The 26,997-nt window shown below is 36.1% G+C and overlaps 1 protein-coding gene across 3 annotated transcripts; it reads right to left on the bottom strand.

Moving 5' to 3' along the window:
• Positions 1-4,666: 4,666 nt before the first annotated feature.
• On the bottom strand, positions 4,667-13,343 carry LOC114391616 (glycerol-3-phosphate dehydrogenase SDP6, mitochondrial-like). 3 transcript variants are annotated; one of them, XM_028352600.1, is made up of 7 exons: positions 12,807-13,328; positions 10,953-11,426; positions 9,140-9,471; positions 8,623-8,783; positions 8,151-8,409; positions 5,578-5,876; positions 4,667-5,128 (listed from the first exon to the last, which is right to left on the bottom strand). In XM_028352600.1, coding segments are annotated over exons 1-7 (1,890 nt in total). In that variant the 5' UTR covers positions 13,171-13,328; the 3' UTR covers positions 4,667-5,127. The 3 variants fall into 3 exon arrangements, 2 of the variants coding, with proteins under 2 accessions (XP_028208401.1, XP_028208409.1); XR_003662167.1 differs by lacking the exon at positions 4,667-5,128 and adding an exon at positions 6,066-6,193 and having other exon boundaries at positions 5,744-5,876; positions 12,807-13,343; XM_028352608.1 differs by lacking the exon at positions 4,667-5,128 and having other exon boundaries at positions 5,577-5,876; positions 12,807-13,336.
• Between the last annotated feature and the right edge of the window lie 13,654 nt (positions 13,344-26,997).

The raw sequence follows: 26,997 nt of genomic DNA, 5'->3' as shown, positions 1-26,997 counted from the left end.
TTTCATCTCATCACATTCTTTAGGCACTAATTCACCATTCACTTCTTTAGTTGGTATAAAATGTCCTTTAACAATAGCATTCAATGCACTGGGATCAATTGACTAAATAAAGATTTACGTTCTTTTTTGCAAAAACAAAAAATGTTCTCCCTTAAACAATAAAGGTCGGTTGAGAGAGGCACCCTCTTTGAAAGTGATTTGTGTAGAGCCCATTTAGAAAAAATGTGATCTTGAGAAACTTTCAAGATGTAGCTCTGATACCAATTGAAAAAGATGATGGAACTCGCAAACCAAAAAGGGAGGTGAATTGGTTCTAAATCAAATCAAACAAACAAATAGAGTTTTGAAAAAATTTATTTTCCAAGGATCGTATCACAAACTTTTGTTAAAACCAATGTTTAATCAATCACCCTTAACACAAAATCCTTTTGTTAAAGTTCTTATTCAAAAGATATTTTCTTTAAACTTCAGCAAATTGATCAAGAATACAATAAGAAAGAAAGATAAGATCAAGAGAAGATGTACACCAATTTTTATACTGGTTCACTCTCTATCTCTAGAAAAGCTACTCCAATTATCTAATCCAAACCAAATTAGATTTTTACTATGCATATAGAATTCTTACAAGTAATCACAATTAGTCTCAGTTCCTACTCCAAAAAAAAGAGACTAAGGTACCTAACCCTAAGGTCTTTTGTGAATAAGAGTCTAAGAGAAACCTACCCTTTAGCCCAAACTAGAAAAACCTATTCTAGTATGCTTTATGAAATTCATGTATATGCTAACATGTAAAACACACGAAAAAATGAGTCAAAGAGAGACACAACCTGATCAATCACACGCAAGAACCTTTGCTTGAGTGAATGAGCCTCTTCTTGATATCACAAGTAATTCACAACTCACTTTTACCATGAGAGCTTTAGAAAAATGAAGTCTAGAAGTTGTGAGTTACACACTTATTCTAAGCATTTTTTCTTCTCTCTTCTTTCTTCTCTAAAGTGAGAACACAAGGTGATTATTTATAGAGAGAACAATTATAACCACCTATAATTGATTATTTCGAAGAAGTAATCGATTATATTATCATTTCAATTGATAAAAGTGTTCTTCCCAACATTTGAAAAACTTTCAAGAACAATGTAACCGATTATATTCTTGATGTAATCAATTAAAGTATTTTTGATCACTTTTGGGAACACCTTTGAGAACGAAGTAATCAATTACGATCAGTTGGTAATCTATTAAAGCAGAGGCTCATGAAAAATCAAACATGATCTCAATTGAACTATGTAATCAATTCCAATTAATTGGTAATCAATTAAACCGGAACTAGAATCTCCCTGTAAACTACAAACACTTGTGTAATTGATTATGAACAATCTTGTAATCGATTAAAACAGAGAGTTTTATGCATTGAAGAAGTTTCTTAAAAACAATCTTCCTACCTCTGCATGATGATGCATGATGTACATATGAAAGATGGAAACAAAGATGCAACAATCAATACAAATATCACTCAAAGAGTTAGGTATGTAAAAAGACAAAACTTCTTCAAGCTCCAAAGCTTAGTCTTCATGTTGCTCTTCTTATCTCTAACAAATTTCACAATGATAAACTTTTTATAAAAAATTTAAAATTTATTTTACATAATTAATTCATATTTAATTACATATTAAAAATAAAATATCAATATAATAACTATTATTTTCTTCACAAAATATTAGTGTCTAAAATTTGTTTTTACATAAATGGTTATTCATTTTTTTGTTTATTATCTTCCCACTTAAAATAAATTTTTCATTATTTTCTTCTTGATGGATAATTTTTAATTTTTTTATACATTGATATGTATGTGACAATATATTAAAATAAATTATATATAAATTATAATAGATTGGGATAAATGTTTTTATTTATAATAGCATGTAGAAAATTTTATATTTAATTCATGAGAATAAACAATTTACCTGACGTAATATTAATATCTAAATTATTATTTTTAAATTCTATTTTTTATTATAATAATTAAATCTTAATGTATTTTTTTATTTTTTTCTATTTCCTAATTAAAATAATTTACTAATTTGTTTTATTTTATGATCATAGAAAGTAAAATAAAAAAAAAATGGAGATGAATATTTTTTATTAAAATATGAAGAAAAATCTAAACTTAACTTATGGTATAAAATATAACACACCAGAATGAATATTTTTCCTAAAAACAAGTAGGAAAATTGTATTGAATTCACATGAATAAACTTTTTTAGTGATTTTTTTTCCAAACAAAGTTAATATTTCTTTCACATAATTAATATATATTTAATATTTAATTACATAGAATTCAAATATCAACATAATCACTAGCATTTTCTTCACATAAAATTAGTATCTAAAATTGATTCTTAAGTAAACAACTATTCATTTGTTTTCTTTATTATCTTCTTACTTAAATAAATTATTCATGATTTTCTTCTACATGAAAAATATTTTTTTTTTTATACATTGATATATCTTAACATATGAAAATAATATATATATATATATATATATATATATATATATATATATATATATATATATATATATATATATTAATTAGAACATAGGGATCAATTTTTTTATCTATAAAAGTTTATATTTTTTTACTTAATTCAAGGAGATTAACATTTTACGTGATGTCATTAGTATATAAATTATTTATAAAAGTATAACACATTATATTATATATACAATACAAAATTCAATTAAAAAATCTAAAATTGTTAATCCCATGCAACATATGGGTCAAAACCTAGTAATAATAATGATAATGATGATCATGATAAACTAAATATTAGTAATAAATAACTTAATAAAACATAGCATATGGTTACAAATTTTTTTTATATTGCTATATATATTTTATACATTGAAATATTCACTATCGAAAGAAGTGATTAATTTTTATCATAGACCTTGAGGCACACTAAGTGGATACTTTCCTCTCAACATTGTTTATTTCATTCCTGAAACTAGAATTTAAACCTTTAACCACCTGATTAAGAAATTCAAGTCATTATCACTTGTGTCAACTAACATTGATCCACATAAAATTTAATATTTACATTATCTATATGTCTTCACTGGCAGTTACGCTCTTAATATTTTAAATTCCAATTATCATATCCAGATCATTAAAATAAATAATTCATATGTGTTAGTGTTTATTATCTTTATTGATATTATTTTTAGGCTTCATTTGAGATGCAAAAAAGTGAGAGAATTAATTAAAGAAACAAGAAAATTTCAAATTTTTAATCTTCCCTTTGGTTGAAGGAGACAAAAAAAGGAAGAACTTTTGCACATAGGTCTCATGTCATTTTTATCTTCTCTCCAAAAGTAGATAAAAAAGGGAATGTCTTTTATTATACAAAGTCAAATATATTTTCATAATGACTTAGGCCCAACTTTATATATATATATATATATATATATATATATATATATATATATATATATATATATATATATATATATATATATATATATAAAAGTTACTTTTAAACTAAAATGAAAATGTCAACAAGTTTAACTCGGTTGGTTGAATAAGAATATGAGCTGTTATAGATCTCCTAACACTATGGATCTTCTAACATTGTCTTTGATTTTCACATATAAGAAAAAAAACTAAAGTGAAAAAAAAAAACTTTAAAATTTAAGTTATATTACATTTCATGTTTTATTTAAGATATTTATATTATTTTATATACATATTTTTCTTTCCTTCTACTTTTTACACAATCATACATGAAAGAAACCAAAAAGATTAAAAATAAAATGACAATTTTATAATTAAAAATGAAAATAAAAAAACTCAAATCAAAGAACACCTAATACTTTTAAATAAATTCTTTTTAATATAGTCTTAATTATTAACTGAATTTTAATAAGACTAACATAACTATAAGGTTCACTTTCCATTTAACAAATTTCCTCATAAGTTCGAATTTCCAATAAACTTCAATAAATAATGTAAGTCTTAAGAACAACTCTTCAACACATTATTTTAAACACAAACTCTTCAATCGATTAAAATTTATTGAAAACGCCAAGATTACAAGAAAGAATAATCAAATATAATAATATGGGACACGGCACTGAGAGGAGATCCTCAAAACTTATTATATCATTTAACAAATAGGACCTTCAATTGAATAATTTAAGTTGAAAAAAACTATTCGTTAACTTTTCGATCATACTTCACTGAAGATGGTGTTTAATTAAAAAAAAAAAAAAAACAAGAGCTAAAAAGTCAACAGTACATATTCAAAAAAAAAAAAAGAGAAATATGAGTACTATAAAGAATGAATCTGGTTTGAAGTAGTCTACATTTTAGGTGTTGTATTGACCAATAACTTAGTTACTTTACTGCATAGTGCGCACCATTTTACTTTAGAGGATCTCTATTCCACAAAATTTTGTTATTTTTAATCAATTTCAACCGGTAAAAGAGGATTTGTTCAAAATAGTATCATAATACATATACACTTGATAGGTCTGAAATTATGACTCACCTCATCAAATATATGCACGTAACTCAAAAATAGTAAAAATATATTTTCTAATAATAATAACAGATTTTAAATATCTTGATTTTTAAGACAATTCTATGGCTTTGTTCCTAGTATAATTTTAATTTATATCTATTTATATTTCAAGTTAATTTCAGAATGTCCCACCAAATATTTACAACAATGAAAAGTCTAAACCAATAAATGGACAATATTTTTCCGAAGGACTTGTTTGAAAGAGAAAAAAAAAAAGGATCTCTTCACAAGAGGTCCTCTGTCACATTCTCTTTCTTTACCTTTTCACCATACACTTCTTTTTTATTAATATCTTCCATACCAACAACAGCCACAACCCACGAATGTGACTCACATCGCTCCAAAAAAACGTGGCACAGAACTGGGAGAAAACACTAATTTGAAAGCATTTTGCCAGGCAGCTTTGACAAATTCACTAAATAATTGACTTCTGAGATGTATTATGCTACTGACCGTAGCAGCAATCCTTTATTGACCCACGGAAACTATAGGCAATAATACCATGTTTGGAAGGTCACTCCCTTCTTGGTCAAATCCAGAGCCTGAAAATAATTATGTAATTAAAATTATTCATCCCTTTTGAACTGAACTTAAAAATAACACATAATATACACCTCATTCGGCTTTAGTTCATACAAAATATTTTGTTGTATTTGGTCCCTTTTTTTCTATTTTAGTCTCTATTCTTATTCAGTGATAATGTGGCTAACAGATATTAGAAAACTGATGTTTCCTAAATAACAAACTAAAAAAAGAAAATTCATTATAAGAGGGATAAATATAAGTTTACAAATTTATAGGGATAAAACAGTAACATTTAAGGACTAAAACTGAAAAAAAAAAAAAAAACTTAACAAAGATCAAAACCAACGACTATTTTTTCTAGGGACAAAAACCAAGAGAGGTGTATATTCTGAGAGATAAAATGTTAATTAAGCCCAGTTTCTATATGTAATTCATGGGTAGATCATAGATGAATAGCAGTACTTACTAATTGTGCTTCCCATCATAGAATTGAGCATTTCTGGAGGATTTAAAAGTCTCCAAAAATTCTTTAGCTTTAAACATCTCTTCCTTCTGCCTTGACTTGTCCCATTTGTGCTCAGCTGCCAATATTTGAATCACACGAGGTAATGCCCGTCCTGCTGCATCCGTGTCCAGGAAAGCAAGACGAGATCTCCTAGCAATGAAGTCAATCGCAGATTCACAATATTCATGACGGGCACAGTAGGCCACCTCAGCCTCCAAAAAAGGGTAACCATGGGCAAGTCGCTTGCCCAAATTTTCATTCTGCATACAAAATATATAATATAAACCTTGGCATTGATGAAACCATGAAACTGACTAAAACTTGTATAAATTGCAAAAGCACAGTGTTCAGATAGAAAAATTATCACCATTTAGTAAAATCTAAAATTCACATCTGTTGGATTTTGATTTGTCAATAGAATAAAAGATGGAAGCATTGAAACAAATTACCTTGTAATGGATTTTTTTATCTTTTACAACCAGCAAGGTCAAACAACAAAGTTGAAGCCTATTTCTGGTTATTTTTACAAATAACATCAACCAGAAACCATTTCATGGTTAAGAAGCCCAGTGGCATGCTGAAATTATGTAAACAGTGAAATATTGAGTAAGTAACCCTATTTATCATCATCATGTCCTAACTATGTTTAATACATCTCAAATATGACCAGTTCCTAGTGTCAAGTCACATCTGTAAGACTGCATATATTAGACAAAATACATCAAAGTTTAATAAAATGTTTTGTTACCTCAGAGATTAGTCAGTCTCCCACACATGAACATGCTGTGATATGTCACATGTTTGATGTTTCAATTCTGTAGGCAAGACACCAAGATTTCATCCAGCAGAGGCAATTAATACCTCAGCTTATCCCAGAATATTAAGTTTTTAGAATAATTTTAATAACAAACTTGAAAAAACCATATCACAAAAGCTAGTCATTGTAGTTGGAGAGTTCAAGGCTTTATAAACCTCAAACTAGAATAGTAAGGCTTCGAAAATCCTCACCTTACAAACCAGTTTTGTTGGGGTTGAATTCAGCCTTAAAACCAAATTTTAAAATAAAATCAGAGTCTATCCTATATCCATTATTTGGTTACCCGTATTCGTCTATGCTTTAAATGTCTATTTTTAGGCATGAAGGGGTGTTGTTACTGGGCTGCCCCTATTTGTCCATGTTTCAGATTTCCAATGAGGGTGTTAAGATCCCACATTGACTAGGCATATGGTCAATATAATCCTTATAAGACTACAGCAATCCTCACCTTTCAAATTCTAAGATATATGAGAAGCCTATCCTAGATATGTTGTTGGGTCACCCATATTTGTTTACACTCAAGATGTCTATTCCTAAGCATAAAGGGGTGTTGTTATTGGGTCCCCTACATTTGTCCATGCTTGAGCTGTCCAGTCCTAGGCATGAAATGGCGTTGAGATCCCATATCGACTAAAGATATGACCATTGTAGTGCTTATATGACTGGGCAATCCTTATCGTACAAGCCGATTTTGTGGGGTTGAGTTAGGTTCTAAGCCAAGAATTATAAGAACTTTTTTGAACCAATTAGTTTTCACCTTTCAAACTTTTGATTTGGTCATTTATGTAAGATTTTCACTTATTCTGTCATACTTTATTACATTGGTTTGCATTATTATGAAGTTGTAATGTTGAATATTTATAATTTTATGGTATTATATTTAGTTTGGATACTATCATTAGGATTTCTTGGTATTATTTTTGTATTAAGCAAACTCTTACAATCTACAAGTTTACAAACCATCCACAAGTGTATTTGTGTATGTAAACTCTCGAGTTTCACAACCTTGCATGCAAGACCCTGATGTGTGATGCAAACTGGACCAGAATTATAGAAAGAAAATTTCCATTAACAGAAAAAGTACAAATGATTCCTAGGAGTTTCGAGAGGCTTGGACTCTCCCTCACCAATCTAAATTTCCTCTCAAAAGACAAATCACAAGATAAAATCTCCTCCCCCTCAACCCATTGGAAACATGCCTTATTTATCTAATTACCCCAGCCCCCAACTAACTAATTATTCAAATAGCTAACTAATGGGTATCTACCATTGTGCTCAAAGCATGGCCAAATTGGTAAACATGCCTTATAAGTCAAGCCAATGGATTCTCCATGGACAATGCTCAAATCCACTTAATCCAAAGTTCAATTAAATTACAAAAAATGGGAACAGCAAAGATCCTAATCTTGACCACACAGACATAGAGACTTCCATATTATGTTAAGAGTCAACTGTCCTAAAAGCTTAAGCCAATAGGTAGAGGGGCCAAGGAATAATTTTTATATCTCTAAGATTCATCACCAATATTTGATATTCATTTCCTTCATGGTTTACAACAAACAATGAAGCCATAGGTCAGTCAGTCACATGGATCAATTGATGCCACTAGGCTCCATCAAAAACCCAATTTTCAATAAAATTTATCAATCAACAAGACATTTTCAAAAGTTCCAGTGAATATACTGCTATATACAGTATGAAAAATATACAAGCTAACCTGAGCAATGGCAGCAACACGTTCAGCCAATGTTCCATATGCATGAGACAAGTGCTTTGCTGAAGCAGTGTCCATCACACCAGGAACAACTTTACCCCTATATGTGACTTTCATGCGCATATACTGTTGAGAAAGAATGGTAAAGGAAACAGGATCCCACCCTTCACCACCAACAATCCTGATATTGTTGGTGATACATCCATTGGCGGGGGTCAACTTCCCAGACTTTATAGCTGAATTGACAGCATCTTCTGCCATGCTGAAAGACATTGGAATCAGAATAAGATTAATGTGCAATAGGAGTATTCAATACTGGAAGGGAACAATGAATGGAGCAGAAATTGGACAAAAAAGTAAAATACAAGTTAAATGAACTAACCAAATGGTTAACATGATTCATATAATGTCTAACTGGAGAAACAACATCTAAGCAAATTTCAACAACTTTCAGTTTGATCCATTGAATAATTACCTTCGATAGGTAGTCCACTTGCCACCAGTAATGGTGACCAAACCAGGGTGATCCTCAAAGACAACATGATCCCTGGAGATACTCTCGGTATTTTTAGCTGTTGGGTCCATCGCTAATGGGCGAATGCCACTCCAGGCAGAAAGAACATCAGTGCGGCGGACCTAAATTTTCAAAGCATTAGTTAAAGTTAAAATAGAGAGGTATAATAGTAAAAGGACATGATTGAGTGACAGCTCACTCAAAACATTTTCCTTGGGTTTAATTGGAGATTTTGGAGGAAAGGCCAGTTAATTAAAATGAAGAGGAAATCCTACAAATAAAAAGATTGAATTCTATAGCAAAGGAGCTAACAGATATATGAAGCAATTTACTTTTTTTTTTCCTTTTCCATAGGATTACCTAAAATATTTACAAGCATGTAATAAGCATGGGATCATTTAATTTCTGCATTTAAAGTCAGAAAGAAAAGGAAAACTATTGTGCTTAAAAATTGCCTGTGTTGGCAAGAATATCATACTTTAACATTAAGGTAATCAGAGATGGCATCCAATATAAATTGTATTTCATCTTCATGTGGTTCTGGAAGAAAGGTAATGCTAGTGTTGGAATCTGTAGTTCCAGCAACCGTTCGTCCCAACCATGGTAGCATGAAAACAACACGTCCATCCTTAGTTTTGGGAACAATTAAGCCCATTCCCTCTGGAGAATAATAATCAGGGAGTATAATATGTACACCACTGCTAGGAGAAATCATGTCTCGTGCACTTTTGTCAGCCATTTTTCTTACTGAATCACAAAATGGCCCAGCCGCATTCACAATTACTTTTGCATACGTATCAAACTCTTTTCCTGCAACATGCAAAATAATGAATAGATATAGTGAACTATTGAACTGTTAAAAGAAAATAATTTTTAAGCTTAAGATGCATTTGATGCACATGGAGGGAGAGTACGAGCAGAACAGCACAGAATAAGTAACTGAGTCACAACACAAGTTTTTATTATCTATTGTTTGGTGGTTGATGCACCACACAAGAAATTTTGCACTGTGTTGTTTCATTTCATATAATATGCATAAGAGCATCTCAAATGCAAATTGCTTAACCTACTCTAACAAATAAGCAATGTTACTTATTGGGGTCCATTTGGTGAGGAAGGATGAACGGTGGGACCTATTTGGTGAACTACTTAGAGTTGCACCATTGGAAAGGATAATTGCTTAAGTTGTATAAAATTACAAAAAAAAATGATGTGTCAAGATAAGACCTACACAAAAATTATGAACAATACAATTATGCAACTTTAGTGAGTTGTACAATTATGCACCATTGGAGATGCTCTAAGTACCAGAAAGAACAATGTGAATATTACTATAATACCCTTTGTGTTGTACAATGTTTATTTTATTACATTATGACAAGACATAGAGAACATTTGGATATTTTAAATTATTCTAGTATTTATCATTCAATTATTTTTACATTCTAATTAAATACATCATTTTAATTTTTTATAGGGGTTGAGGTTGACTATTGCCCATGGACACATAGTGTGAATACATTTAATACATCATATTAAATGTTCTAAATTACTTAAGTATAGAATGAATTTTTGTGTTTTTTATACAATATAATTAACACTTTTTTTTCAATAAAATCTTTCTATTTTTAACTCTTTATAATGTGCCCAACCCATGGGCACACAGTAAAAAAAACCTTATAAACACTGAATTTTTTGAACAATGGAAATATACAATTATTATAGCATGGAACATGGATATGTTATGTACTGAGCTGGTTGAAAAGTTTTTAATGCTTTAATGGTTTTTCTGTTTTTCGAATGAAATGAAAGAGAAAGACGTGTGATAGTACCATTATTAGTGTTTTGGTGTGGGAGTGAAAGAGTAGGCTTATAAGATGGAGGGAAAAAGTAAGGTAATTTTGACATTTTCATAACATTGTGCAGGACAAAAAGTTCCCCATATTTTGGTACATAACAAAAATGTTAGATTTTGTTCCATACTTCATCCTTTCTTTTGTGTTTTCCTATGATCATTTTTAAAATCAAACACGGGACAAGTGTTATATTGCTAAACTGTCCTTCATTTTTTTTTACTAAAGTCACAAATTAACAGCAGAAGAATAAAGGATTGACTTCCAACAAATAATTCTTCACATTGTGTATTTGTCTTTACAATGTCCTAGATCCCTTATTTTATTAGAGATATAATATCCTATATCATACCTAACTAACCATTTCCGATAATCAAAAATAGTAAAAAATGCAAATGGATGTCTATAGTAACAGATAGAAATAAAAGAAAGTATTACCAGTTAAATTGTCCCTAATTCGTGCACCAATTATGCGTTCACTGGCTTCATCCTTCAGTAAGGATACAACTTCAGCGTGGTTCAGCACTGCTGCACCAGCTAATGCCGCTGTGCAAGCCAATCCAACATTAAGTCGTGAATCATTCATCTGCCCATCATAATACACAACTGTGCCCCTCAGGCTTCTACCTTTTCCCTCCTTTGCCAGAGTGGGAAAAAGCTCAACAGACTCTTTTGCAGAATAATATCTCGATAAGTGCAAGAGTCGTGCTCCTGCGACCAAATCGTACATTTTCAAGCCCATCCAGTAGTACACTACTTCAAACCAGTCAAAACAAGGTGTCATGCAAGGCAAAGCATGGCATAGGTGTGGTGCATTGTCAATAAGCTGTTTGCGCTCCTCAAGTGCATGGAATACTAACTTCAGTTGGCCATAGTCAAGTTTAAAGACAGCTTTCTCCAGGTAACGAACACCTAAGAGTTTACACGAATGCTAAGATGTTAGATCAACAAGTACTTACAACTTATAAAACAAACAAAAACAAGTGTGCAAGACATAAAATGACAACAGTATCTCCCTATAGAGTGACTGAAATTCATGGCCAGTGAATATCTAAAGTGCCAAGAAAAACAGTCATTTCTAAATTGATACATCACTCACTTTTACATCCCTCCTCTTTTAATCTTGCACTCCAATAACTCGAGAAACCTGGGCTTTCCCTCATAATTTCCACTCCAAGTCTAAAACTCACCCTTATTCTCCTCCTATAATTTATACTGTCTTCTCCCCCTCTCTAACTAATCATCTAACCAACTATATATTCCAACTGTCCAATTATCCCCTTTCTATGTTTAATATCCAGTTTTTCTTATCGATTTCTACGCATGATCCATCCTCTCCAGTAAAGATTTTAGCGAGTACAAGTTCAAGTCTGCCCTAACTTCATCCATCAGCCAATTTCAAGAAACTATCTGAGGTATGCTAGGCTAGTGCACCTCAGGGGACCAGCATATGACAACTCAAATTTCTCCTAAAATTCTTCTTCAATTGATATTTGTTTTAACCGCAACTCATAGGGATTCTCCATAATTGATGGTTGAACCTTGCGTGTACTACAGGTTTGAAAATCCCCGAGATGGATAAGACAAACCAACCACCACTACAGGAACCAACTAGAAGATCTGCCTTCCAGTGCCACCACCAACACCACTTGTAGCCTCTCTTCTGCAACTTCAAAGATTTGGAAGTATCATTCCAACCTATTCATATAACTTCCACTAAACATGCGTTGGCAGAAATTGTCATCATTGGAATGAAACATTTTTCTCCAAAGCCCCCGTTGTCCAATCATATTTCCAGTAATAAAACATATTTAAGAAATCATCATTACTATGATTTTCAAGTTAGTTATAGTGGCAATTTGCGATTGGATCAAAGAATAAGAATTCTTTTAAAGTAGAAAAACTCTTTCAGTACAAAGACTACTTACTCTTTTCTTATAGGAAAATACTAAGGACAATGATTAATGAACCTCAACCTATAGAAAGTTTTCTTATTAGAAAATGTAATAGTACACTACTTATGATTACTAATGCAACCCTTCCATAAAACCTTTCTATTTATTGATTCTTTAACCAGTAGGACCCTTAGTATTATATTCAAGAGATACAGTATATTTTTAATCCTTTATTAAAGATAAAAATAAATACATAATTTATGTAATCGTTAACCATTAAAAATGAAATTTAAACAGTTCATAATTTAAGGGAAATTAAAGTTACTAAGAGGATAAAAATAAAGGAAAAATCAATGAGGATTTATTTTGATTCCTGAGAGAGCACCCACGCTTGTACCTCCATGAATGAGCTTGGTGGAGCGAGAGGAAGTTCCGGAGGAGAAATCCTCCCTCTCGACGAGACCGACACGGAGCCCTCGGGTGACAGCATCGAGCGCCACGCCGGAGCCGGTGGCGCCGCCGCCGATGACGAGCATGTCTAGAGGGTTCGCGGCGCTGGCGCCGGTCAGCGCCGACCGCTGGACCTCTCTCGCCGGCACGACGGCGAAGGGGTCGTGGATCTTCTCCCGAACGGCGGCGAGGTGCGACCCTCCGACGCTGTGGTCGCTGGCAGAGACCGGAGTGGAGACGAGGATGGCGCCGCCGTATGCAGTGGCCATGGCCGCTCCGACGGCGGCTCCGAGTCGCCTGAGGCGAGTCATGGAAAGGAATTAAAGAAGTTAGAATGAAGAGAGAGAGGGGTGGGCCTTGTTTTGCGTTGCCGGTGAGGAAATGATATGAAAAGAAAAAATTTGGTCACGAGTCACGCTGTCGTAATAAGTATTCCCATTACTATTACTACTATAGATACGGATCGTTAGATTGGATGATCGTGAATCTAGTTGAAGAATGGTTTACGATGGACGAAAAACAGGCGTGAGTAGGTAATGGTATTTTCAAATTCAAGGGTGTATTGAGTATGAAATAAATAAATACTTCTTCCCTCTCTATTTATAAGAGAATTGATTTAAATTATGATTATTAAAAAATTAGTTAACTTAAATATTAATATTAAATTTTTCTAGGATTCTTTCCAAAGAGTAGTGTCTTTGAGAGACATGCAAGCGAGCATAAGTACATGTTGGGACACCAAAATGTGTAACTTGAAGAGAGTCGGGTGGGGCATTTTAACTATGTTGATATTGATAGAAGTGGATGTCGAATGGTACTATCACCTAAAGTGATGAAGATGATATGGGTTCTCAAGACTATGATTTTGGAGCAAGTCTATGTGTCAATTTGACGTCGCAAGGTGCCAAAAGCAACAAAGTCCCACTACGAAAGGAAGGACGCTCCGAATATGGAGGTTCATTGAGGAGACTCTCCTCGAAGTTGTTGGATGACCACAATTGGTACTTAGAAAATGATTGTAGGACATTTATTGTTCTTGGGGGTGAGGTGTTGAGTTATGACTAATGTCACCAAGCCAACTTGGCAACCCTGACTGACTACAAGCAATTTTTAGTTGGTGAGAGTCTACCATTGTACCATGGTGTAAAGGTGTACGCTAAACATTCGTCCAAAAACCAAATTGTTTAAGACCATTGTGTTCTAGGAATTCCAGTGGTAGTTGGCCAGTAAGAAACATATGTTGAGATATTAAGAAAAATTCTTTAGATGCGAGTGAAGCCTGGTAGATAACCACATCACCATGGTTGATAGATTGTACGTGTTTGTTCTTGCTAAGTTTTTTTGTGTTTGCCTCACAAAACGGGACAACTCACCCCTTATGTTTTTATTTTAGGATCATACAGCAAACAAAGAGCCAACGCTCCATCTTGAGGATGAGTGCACTTGGAGGCGACGGATACCTAATGTGATCAATGACATGGATCACTTCCTTGGGTATCCCGGTTATGCATGACTTATGCTTGGGTGGTGTTTCCACATTGGGGTTGGGTGTTAAAGATGACTGCTCTGAGTTTAGGACCTTTACTTCTATATGTACTTGTTCTAGGTAGGCCTAGGCTTTTAGACTTTTACTTGTATGTGTTGTGGTTTGAAGGATATCACAAAAGGTCAAGTCTCACATTGCTTGGGATAGTTTTGGCTCACGTGTTTATATACCATTTTCTGATATGGGTTTTCAAGGTGGCTAGCAAGAGATGGAAGTCTCGTGTGCTTTAACTTGGGCCACGTGGGCTTGATGTAGTGCAAATGCACTGATCCCCCCCCCCCAACGGGCATGCGATAATAGGTCATGCAAAGTTTTATGCTATTATTTAATTAAATCCTTTTTGAGAAAATATTTTGAGCTTACCCGATATATATTGATTTCAATGAGATAGAAATTGATTTGGCTTTTGTGCAAATATCATGGGATCTAACATTAATTTCTTTTACCGCTTTAATCTGTGATATTATTACCAAATCAATTACCACATTAATTTCAAACTACATTATTGTTTTATTAAATGTGCTTTTTGTCGGTTTAATTATGTGATTCCTTTTTCCATTTTTGTGCTCCCTTCTCACCCTATATATATCGCACTTCAGGCTTTGTTTCATACCCATCACAACAATCTCTTCTTCTTTCTTTCTCTATTCCTGGGTTTGAATTTTTGCCCTTTCCAGATATTATAGCCTCAGCTTGGCTGAGAGGTTGCTGTTGTATCCTAGGGGATTTGCCTCTAGAAGATATTGTTCATGATCTTCAACATCGCTTCCAACAATCTAAAGGATTGTCATGGTTGAAGACATGAATATCGATGTTGCCACCCCAACATCGGTGCAAACTCCTCTAAGGCTGAATGCAACCTTCCCGGACATGTAAAAAATTGAGGTTTTTACTGACCCACATTTCTGATGTTGGCAAGAATGTGTTGACACATTGCTTGACATCCATAGGGTAGCCTTTGCCTTTGTTGGATCAAGTAGCCTCAGAATAATTAAGAAGGGGGGTTGAATTAATTATGAATGTGTCTTGACTAATTAAAATTTATCCTTCTTAATGTTACTAGATTCAATTAGGCTTTACTACTAAGTTATGAGAAAGTAAAGAGCAGAAACAATAACTTAGACAAAAGTAAAGCGGAAATAAAAAGTGCACAGCGGAAAAGTAAAGAGTGTAGGGATGAAGAAAGCAAACACAATATTTATACTGGTTCGGCCACAAACCATGCCTACGTCCAGTCCCAAGCAACCCACGGTTCTTAAGATTTCCAATAACCTTGTAAAATCCTTTACAAGCAAAGAGCCACAAAGGATGTACCCTCCCTTGTTCTCTTTAAACAACCAAGTAGATGTACCCTCTACTTGAAGCGAACCATAAAGGATGTACCCTCCCTTGTGTTCACTATTACAACCAAGAAGTTACCCGCTTCTTACACAGAATTCTCAGACGGTTAATTCTTTGAATTCAGTGTTTGGAAAAAGAATTCTCAGACGGTTAGTTCTTTCAATTCTTTGTTTGGGGAATCAAAAAAATTCTCAGACGGTTAGTTCTTTGAATTCTTTTGGCAAGAGGGAGAAGGAAAGCAAAAGAATTCTCAGACGATTAGTTCTTTGAATTCTTTTGGAATGAGGGAGAAGGAATGAATCAAAAGAATAACACAAGTTTTTGACCAATGAACTTTTCTTGACAAAGAAAGTATTGAACAAAAACTCTTAGAAAGATGATGAGAAGTGAATCAGAAAAAATCTCTTTTTGAATGAAAGGAATCTGTTTTTTTAAAATTCGTGTCATGGTCACATATTTATAGCCATTTGATGGCTCTTGAAAAACCAAGTTAAAAGTTGTGACTCTTGGCAATTTCTTCAAAACTAGTCACTTTAAAAGTTGTGACTCTCTTGAAAACTAGTCACTTTAAAAGTTATGACTCTTGAAAAAATCTTTAGAAACTAGTCACTTTAAAAATTGTGACTTTTGACAATTTATTTTTCAAAATCAGTCACTGGTAATCGATTACTATTACAGTGTAATCGATTACACATCAACACATGTGACTCTTCATGTTTAGATTTGAAAACCAACATTTAGACACACTGGTAATCGATTACAAATGTTGTGTAATCGATTACACAAGTTTGAAAATGTTTTATCTCAAGTTGTGACTCTTGAAATTTGAAATCCAACGTTTAAAAACATTGGTAATCGATTACATGCCCATGGTAATCGATTACTACTTTGTAAAACAGTTATAAAACTGTTTGGGTTTCTGGTAATCGATTACTGTCTTCTGGTAATCGATTACCAGAGAATAAAAAATCTGGTAAAAGATTTTTTTTTGAAAAATTCTTTTGGACAAATTGTGCTTTTCAATCTTTTCTTTTGAAAAAATCTTTTTATACTTATCTTGATGCTTTTCTTGAAGTTCTTGCATATCTTGAGTCTTCTCTTGAATCTTCACTTGAATCTTGATTCTTGATTGAACGACTCTTTGATTCTTGAAACTTGTTTGACTCTTTGTCGCAACCTACCCTTCGGCGGGAGGGCGACTCGTGACTCGCAGGTGCGTGTTCCAAGAAAGGAATACGCGCGGAGTCGCCACCAACGTTTATTTGAGGAAAACGTCGGAAAAACCAGAAAAGGCATGATCTACGAACTTTAAGTGAAAGGTTCGGGAGTTGTATTTACGCACGGGGAAGGTATTAGCACCCCACACGTCCGTTACAAGAGACGACAGCCTTTAATCAAATGTGCAAATATGACTTCAATTTTTATGTTCCCTTTTACGTCTTTATTTCTTTTTGTACTTTTTATTATTATTATTTTTAATCTTTTTACGGTCGACGAGGGTGTTTCCCTTGCTCCTACGTATTCCTTAATTGCGATAAGGAAATCAGACCTACGTAGTTCTTTGTGAACAAAGTGTTTGGTTAAGTTGTCTTTATCCTTTTTGCAAGACATGTTTTTATTGAATGAAAGGTCATTTAAGGCGTCGGACCATTAAACAAACTTTCGATTCTTTTGAAAAGAGAGAAGACATTAAGGCATTGGACCATTTAATGTTCTCTTTATTTTTGAAAGAGGAAATATAGCTACATGTTGATTTTAGCCCTTTCGAAATTTACACTTAACTAATAAAAGCGGGAAAGACCATTTCAAGGCGTTGGACCTTTGAAAATGGCTTTTTTAGGTGATGAGAAAAGTTTTGGTTTTTGATTTTAGCCTTCGTTTCACTTTGGTTATTAGTCGGTTCGATTAAGAAAGAAAAACCCCAAAGAGAAACGTCCAATTGATTTTGTTTGCTTATTTTACTAAAAGATATTTTTTATTATTATATTATTATTTTACCTCTTTTTGGTTTTCAACGTGGTTATGGCATGACCGAACGGTCGGATTTCATTTTAAACGAAATTAACGGATATTACAATTCAAACGATCAGTGGAAATTTATTTTATTTTTGATTTAGGCGAGAAAATGACTTAAGCAAATGACTGAAGCACGTCAAAAAAGGGTATGGAAAGTAAATAAAACGAAAATAAAAAGCACGTAAAAACAAATGGGGACCACCACGGGTACATAGAATGAATTGAAAAGCTCGATTTGGAAACTTACCCATTGAAGGCTGAAGAACGAACGAACGAAGAACGGTTGAAGATCTTCGCGAAAATCCCCACGGAAACGTTACGGAAGCGCCTCGGCTCGGATTTTCTTCACAGAACCAATTTTTTTCACTAATTTCAAGTGATTCTTGAATTACTAGGAGGGCTGAACGAAATTCTTCTCCATTTCTGCCCCTATTTATAGCAAAATGGGGGAGATGCTTGCCACCTAGCTCGCCCAGGCGAGCAAGGTGACTTCCTCCAGAAGCAACCGCCTTCTAGAGGAATCCTCTGGAGGGCCTGTCATACCCTAATTTCGTCCGGGGACCTTTGCTCGATGACGTGCGACCATTCTTTGGTCCTCGTGAGGTGCTTGGCACCCATCATTAGGCAATTTGTGAAATTTCAGGACATGCCGAAAAACCAAAAAAAATATATTGATGCACAATCCGTAAGTTTCCGTGACACACCGGAAATCAAATGGAAGCATCGTTGCATAATTAAGTGAGGTTCCGTAACATTCCGTAAGTCAAAAAGGGGATGATTATGTAATCCGCAAGGTTCCGTAACATTACGGAAAGAAAACAAGTATCGTTACGAAATTCGTAAGTTTCCATAACTTTACGAAAAAAGAATCACCAAAAAACAGCAGAGGGGGGTGTACTTAGTAAAAATGGGGGTGCAAATAGCACCCAGGCCCACTTGGGCCCTCCAGAAGATTCCTCCAGAAGGCGGTTGCTTCTGGAGGAAGCAACCCTGCTCGCCTGGGCGAGCTGGGCGGCAACCACCTCCCCTATTTTGCTATAAATAGGGGAGGAAGTGAAGAGGAAAGGGGTCCAGCCCCTTAGGCACTTCTCTCTCTTTCGAATTTGCTTGGAAAAATTGTTTCCGTGAAGAAAATCTAAGCCAAGGCGCTTCCGAAACGTTTCCGTAACGTTTTCCGTGAGGAATCTCGCAAAGGTTTCGACCGTTCTTCGACGTTCTTCATTCGTTCTTCATCGTTCTTCGATCTTCAACGGGTAAGTACCTCGAACCAAGCTTTTCGATTCATTCTATGTACCCGTAGTGGTCCGCATTGTGTTTCGTGCATTTTTATTCTCGTTTTGTTTACTTTTTATACCCCTGTTGACGTGCTTAAGCCATTTCTCTTAAGTCATTTCTCGCTTAACTTAAAAATAAAATAAATTTCCACCGAACGTTTGAATTATATTATCCGTTAACTTCGGTTAAAATAAATTCCGACCGTTCGGTCGTGCCGTAACCACGTTGGAAATCAAAAAGAGGTAAAAAATAATATAATAATCAAAAAGACATCTTTTAGTAAAATAAAGCGGAAAATCAAGTGGACATTTTCTCTTTAGGATTTCTCATTCTTAATCGAATTGATTAATAACTAAAGTGAAACTAAGGCTAAAATCAACTCGCCTAGTCAAGCTCGTCCACAAAAATAGGCTTTTGAAGTTTGTCATTTCAATTTCTCACTAAGTAAAATGGATCATTTTTAAGGTCCAACGCCTTAAAATGATCACCACTTAAGTAAAAAAGGCATCACTTGATAAGAAAGAACTACGTAGGTCTGATTTCCTCATCACAAATTGAGGAATACGTAGGAGCAAAGGGAAACACCCTTGTCGACCACAAAAAAGAAAAATATAAAAAAGGGTATAAAGGATATAAGAACATAAAAAGGAACATAAAAATCAAAGTCATGTTTGCACATTCGATTAAAGGCTGCCGTCCCTTGAGACGGGCGTGTGGGGTGCTAATACCTTCCCCGTGCGTAAATACAACTCCCGAACCTTTCACTAAAAAGTTCGTAGATCGCGTCTTTTCCGGTTTTTTCCGACGTTTTCCTCAAATAAACGTTGGTGGCGACTCCGCGCGTATTCCTTTTGTGGAACACGCATCCGGCGAGTCACGCGTCGCCCTCCCGCCGAAGGGTAGGTTGCGACAGTTGGCGACTCCACTGGGGACTGTTTTTTAGAGAGTTAGGCCATTTAATCTTGTGCAATTTTTTATCATGACTTTCTCCTTTGTTGGTTTCCCTTTATTTGTCTTATGTTCTTGTGTATATAAACTTTTTGGTGCTTTTAGTGTGTTAGAATGTATGCATGAGGTAAATATTTATTCATTTGATGCACACAAACACTAACACTATTTGCACACACTGTGAGTGAAAAAGGGCCCTATACCCGGGTTCATGGGAACATAAGGAGTGGAGGTGAATCTGTGATCATGCTAGGTCTCCGACTTGCTTGATTACAGTGAACCCTCATCTAGAGCTTTTCTCTTTGAAAACTTATTGTTGCTAGTAGTCCCTACTGCTGCAATATGTTCTTCGAAGGGGATGATACCTCTAGAAACCATCAAGAGAGATATGACTACCTTGGGGATTATTGCTAAAAGCCTAGTTAGTTCTCTCCCTTATAGGTCCCTTAAATAGGGGCACGGAGCAAACACGCTGCGTGCCATTTTTCACACTGCCATGCATAAGTATCATATACCCGTTTGCTTATGTTCAGTGAATATTATCATACTATGTACATCCCCGTATTGTACCTTTCGCATGTGCATCATGTGCGGGTTCCGTCTTAATCCCCTCTCTTGGGCAAACCAACGGAGGGTCCGTGTCACCTTCTTAAATACATACGTTGGGCACTTTGCTACCCCAAGACGTTGTATCTAAGAAAGAGACAATTTCCCGAGCTCCCGTATTCATAAATTGCATCCGTGTCATATGCATTCCTTTATGCATTCATCCATTCCACCCATGATAGATGTCGGAGTTTTGATTCGCACTAGATTTTATTTCACTTTAGTAAAACATGGGATCAAGTCAAAAGCCTTCGCTTAAAAAGAGGTTCTATCAAGTCAAAATCAAGAGCTTAGAGGTCACCAGTTTACGAAAGTTGGGGCAATTAATGGGTCAACTTCAACGGCAAGCCTTCCGCAAAGCCTATGGTAAGCATTTGGGACCTAGCTAGGGTAGAAGTCTCCATGGAACCAATTGCCTCCCTCGCCCAGTATTATGATCAGCCGTTGAGGTGCTTCATCTTTGGGGACTTCCAGCTATCACCAATGGTGGAAGAATTTGAAGAGATCCTAGGATGTCCTCTAGGGGGAAGGAAACCATACCTCTTCTTAGGGTTCTATCCTCATTGGCCAGAATTTCTAAAAAAGTCCAAATCTCGGCGCAGGAATTAGACCGCCAAAGGCAAGTCGAAAATGGGGTGGTCGGAATACCGAGAAAATATTTGGAGGTAAAAGCAAGAATCTTGGCAGATAAAGGCGAGTGGACCCCATTCATAGATATTCTCACACTGTTGATTTTCGAGGGAGTCCTCTTTCCAAATGTGGATGGGTTGGTGGACCTGGCAGCGATCGACGTTTTTCTCGCCTATCATAACCACAAGGAAAGTCCGGTTGTCGCTATGCTAGCCGACCTATATGACACCTTCGACCGAAGATGTGAAGAAAGCAATGCAAGGATTGTTTGCTGTACTCCAGCTCTCTATGTGGGGCTGGTTTCACACCTTTTTCTCCAAGAAGGTAGGCCCGTCTATCCGCTACAAGGTTACCGCTCGTGCGTCGAAAAAGGAAAGGCGAATTGGGACCAACTCTTGGCTAGCATGGGGGGCGTCTGTTAATTGGTTCCCTCGCTAGAAGGAAGGAAGAATCAAGATTCTATCTTCATGCGAAGGATGTCCAAATGTTCCCTTGATGGGAACAAGGGGTTGTATTAATTATAATCCCGTTCTCGCCATAAGACAGCTTGGCTACCCCATGAGAGGAGCGCCATTAGACGAAAGCATCACGCCTTTCATCGCACGGGGTTTTAGTGACCACAACGCGAGGGTACTCCAAGGAGTTCGCAAGGCATGAAGAAAGGACAGAGAGCTTAGGGGAAGCAGTAATGGGATCATCGGCGGCTATCATAAGTGGCTGAGAGTCCGAACACAAGGACTGGATTGGCTCCCAAATCTAAAGACTGTGAGAGACGATGAGGTTAAAGCTTCGGAAGAAAGTGATGAGGTACAAGCCCTAAAGGCAGAGCTTGAAAGAGCCCGAGTAGTCGAAGAGAAGTTCAAGTCCATAGCCATCAAAGTCTGAAAAGAGTATGATGAACTAAGGGACGTCAATATGGCCACCGCTGAAGCCTTGGAACGAGAAACCAAGAAGGCCCGAAAGGAAGAACACGTGCCAGCAAAGTTTTGAGGGGCTTTATAGGGCAGCAATAGTAAGCTCAAGCTCCGAAGAGGTGAAAGGAATCATCACGGGTCAAAGGCATGATCTTGAAGGACGAGCTAAAGGCTTACCTTAGGTCGAAAAGAAATTTGTCCCAACAGTTAAGCGAGACTGAAGGGAATATGTGGGCCGTCATCGATGAGTGCAAAGAGAAGCTAAATCTAGCGGCGACTCACGAGCAAAGGCTAGAGGATGAGTACGCCAAGATATCAGCAGAAAGGGAAGCAAGGGAAAGGGTAATTGATTCATTGCACCAAGAGGCAACAATGTGGACGGACCGATTTGCTCTTACTTTGAACAGGAGTCAAGAGCTTCCCCCATTGCTAGCCAAGGCCAAAGCAGTGGCGGACACCTACTCCGCCCCCGAGGAGATCCACGGACTTCTCAGCTATTGTCAGCATATGATAGACTTAATGGACCATATGATTAGAAACCGCTAGGAAGTTTGTATTGTCGCTCAGATCTTGACTAGTTATAACTTTTTGAAAAAAATGAGTTTATCCCACATTTTTACTCCAAAAATCAGTGTGAATCAAGTCACTCCCACATTTTATCTCTAGCATGCATTGTATGTTGGTCTCGTCCTTTGTCACGGGAAGCCGGAAGGTCCATATCACCTTCTTAATTGTACACATGGGGCACTGCGCCCCCAAATGCGCAAGTAAGAAGAGATAATTTTCCGGGCTCTCGTGTCCGTAAAATACATTCATATCATACATCGCATAAGCATCTCTTCATAACATCATAATGGACATATCCTGCATTTGTCCGTTATCATATTCCAGCCTCACATTTTGCATGAGTCATGGCATCATCATGCATATGCGTTCAACAAACTTTTTGATCTGCAAAATTGCATACCGTTTGTTTTCATGTTTGCTCATCCTTGCGTTTTCCTCTACAAAACAAAAACAAAAAAGGGGGAAGCGTGAAACTTCACACTACATTCTTAGTTTCATGTGTTAGGTACCACGAGCCAACTATGTTGGGATCATAAACCCATTTCTAAAAAAAAAAAAAAAAAAAAAAAAAAACACACAACAACAAAACAAAATAATTGAACATGGTACCTAATGCATGGTTAACTAGGAAATGGTGTTTCTTCGGGCATCTCAAATTTCATAATTACATTTTCCATGCATAGCTTAAAGTATGCCCGAGTCATTCATCCCTATGAGATGTTGTTGAAGTATTGGCGATCAGAATTGCCATTCCTTGGATTATAGGGTTGAACCAAGCTCATGCTTTTACAAAAAGGTTCATCAAGTCAAGTTGAAATATGGAAGTAACCGTCTTGCAAAATTGGGGCAAAAGATGAATCGAGTCACATCACTGCTTCGTCTACTGCCAAACATATTTAGGATTATTGATGTCCTCGTTACTTCCAGTTTCACCTTGACAAAGATGTCATGGACCATGTTGAAAATCTAAATTGATTCAACCCCATATCTTGCGTAAAAATTCGCAATACTTCAACTGTACATCATTCGCATGCATCCATGCTTTTCATTGGTTGCATTGCTCATTGCATTCTTTCCTTGAAAAATAAAATAAAATAAAATAAAATGAACTTATCAAAAAGAAAAAAACATGCTTTACGACGCCCTTACCAAACTCGTGCTAGAGCTAGAGTAATGGGTGAAGTAGAGGAGATACAAGAGAAGATGAAGGCCGACATGGAAAAATGGCCACAATGATGGAGGCCATGATGAGCGTGAAGAAGATAATGGAAGCCAATGCGGTTGCAATTGCCGCTACCAGCGTTGTTGCTAAGGTGAACCCGACGTCCCCATCCGGCCTCAAGCAAATGAATCATCCAACCTCAAATATGGTAGGCAAAGATTTAGGAAGTATGGGCGGCCCCCATGATGTGCAAATTCAAAATGAGCACGCCTTCCCGTCATATGGCTTGCCTCTCAACTATACGCCACCCAATGTGGCGTACACTCCCAATAAGAATGTCAATAACTCCACTCCTATACCCATTGAAAGCCAGCAACCCCAAACTGATCATGCACATGTCTCTTAAACCGTGGAAGAGACTCATGAAATTCCCCATCACAATCTAGCCGACTTCGAGCCTTGGCTCGGATATACCACTGAAGGGCAAGCAGTTGGTGGTATACCCCTACAAAACCCTTTGGAGGGCCCTCAGTATCACCCACAACTGCACCTCTTGCATTCCACAGCGGTTAAAAACCCTCATGACTATGGCAGGAATGGGAAAGTTGGATCATCTAGAGGAAAGGCTCGGGGCCATTGAAGGAGGTGAAGATTATGCCTTTGCTAACCTAGAAGAGTTGTTCCTAATACCCAAACATGGTCATTCCCAAGTTCAAGGTGCCAGACTTTGGCAAGTACAAGGGGACTACTCGCTCCAAGAACCATCTAAAGATGTACTGTCGGAAGATGGGGGCATACGCAAAAGATGAGAAACTGCTGATACATTTTTCCTGAGAAAGTCTTACTAGGACAACTGTTGCCTGGTATACTAACTTAGGAACCTTCTTGAGTCCATTCTTGGAAGGACCTAATGGTTGCCTTCATTAAGCAGTGTCAGTACAATTCTGATATGGCTCCGGATAGGATGCAACTACAAAAAGTGTGCAAAAAGGGGGCACGAATCTTTCAAAGAATACGCCCAAAGATGGAGAGACTTGGTAACTCAATTAGCACCCCCAAAAACAGAGAAAGAGATTATCACAATGATAGTAGACACGTGACCGGTGTTCTACTATGAAAAAAATGGTGGGTTACACACCTTCAAGTTTTACAGATTTGGTCTTTGCCAGTGAAAGGATCGATGTGGGTCCGAAAAGAGGCAAATTTGATCATCCTACTAGGACGACTGAGAAAACTGGGGCAAATAAAGAGGGTGAGGATGAGGGAGAAACCCATGCTGTGACTACCATTCCTATACGGCCAAGTTTCCCACCAACCCAACAATGTCATTACTCAGCCAATAACAAACCTCCTCCTTACCCCACCACCCAGTTATCCACAAAGGCCATCCCTAAATCAACCACAAAGTCTGTCTACCGCACTTCCAATGACGAAGACCACCTTTAGCACAAACAAAAAAAAAAAAAAAAAAAAAAACACCAACAAAAAGGAATTTTGCAGCAGAAAGCCTGTAGAATTCACCCCAATTCCAGTGTCCTATGCTGACTTGCTCTCATATCTACTTGATAATTCAATGGTAGCCATAACCCTAGCCAAGGTTCATCAACCTCCACTTTTCTGAGGATACGACTCGAACGCAACGTGTGCTTATCGTGGAGGAGCCCTACGGCATTTCATTGAGCATTGTATGACCCCGAAGCATAAAGTGTGAAGTCTAATTGATACGGGCTGGCTGAAATTTGAGGAGAATTGCGTGTAAATCCTAACATTGACAAGAGATGCCACACATGGGGCAATTTTGAAAGCTGTTGTTAGGTGTCCCTAATGACTCATCAGGGTTTCCAAGTTTATGCCATTATTGTAAACCACAGCTACAATGTTAAATGAAATGGATAAAGTTGATATCTTTGTCCCTCATCCTCTCACAAACGCATGTTTGCTTATTCAACTTTCATCGGAATGTGGGTGCAAGCCATTGGTTTGTTTGCTCAAGCGACCTGCGCTCCTGAGTGTTGACTTCCAAGACTGTTCAATCAGAGATTACTCATCTTGCACGTTGGTGGGGGTGCCGTAAAACAATGAGCAAAGTTCAAAATAAATAAGTTTCAAAATAAAAAATAAGTTTCAAAATAAAAGAAAAAAAAAAGGGCATTTGATTGACTGTGTTTTCAAGTAAAAATATAGACGTTCATGTGACCTCATTTTGTCTTTTTAGAGAGAAGTGAGTTATCAAGAATAGGATGTTGGACAAATGGCCTCAGTTACCTTAAGAGAAAAGGGGGTTGAATTAAGATGCAAAGACTATTCCCCAATTGAACTATCAATCTCTCTTTTCGGATTAACAATGCACACAGGGATAACCCTTCCCTTGTGTTCAGGAATCCTCTACAACAAGAGACCCACGGTCTCTTAATCCCTTTTCAGAAATAAGAAGAAGGGAAGAAGAGGTCTCTCGTAAAAGAGGTAGATTGTAAAATGAAGATCAATCAAAATTCCTTATTGAATAAGCAAGTGGTTGACCAAGGAATCTTTTTGAGAGGATAAGACATTTCAGTTCAGAAAAACTCTTGATCTTTCGAGAGGATAAAACTGTTTGGGCAATAAAAACTCTCTTTAAAACATTTGAATGGCCGTTCATAAAACATTTGAATAGATATGTCTCTTGGAAATTATTTTCTGAAAATCCCCTCTGGTAATCAATTACAAGACTTATGTAATCGATTACAGGTTTTAAAAATTTGAATTAAAATATTTTCAACTAATGGTAATCGATTACCAGAGAGCAAATCTCAATTTGAAATGATAGAATTCTTTGGTCAAACCTTTTGTTTGTTTCAATTTGGAAACTTCTTCCTAAAGATTCTAAGAGATCAAACTTGATCATATATCTTGACTTTCTTGGATTCTTGTCTTGAATAAAGCTTAGAAGTACTTGATCCTTTAGCATCATCAAGACATCAAAACATCTTGCTTAAATCCATCAGCTGAAAAATCCTTCAACTATTTCTCGTCCTTGGAAAATTCTTTTTGCAAGAATCAACTGCTTCTTTCATTCTTCCTCACTACGAGGTCGTGAAGACAAGACAACACTTGGTACCTCTAAGCCGTACACTGGGGCAATGAGGGGCACCGT

Source organism: Glycine soja, chromosome 2 (assembly GCF_004193775.1).
Source record: "Glycine soja cultivar W05 chromosome 2, ASM419377v2, whole genome shotgun sequence".
NCBI classification, from domain to species: Eukaryota; Viridiplantae; Streptophyta; class Magnoliopsida; order Fabales; family Fabaceae; genus Glycine; species Glycine soja.
Note: the sequence above shows the minus strand (reverse complement) of the source record. Positions and strands in the feature narration are given on the sequence as shown.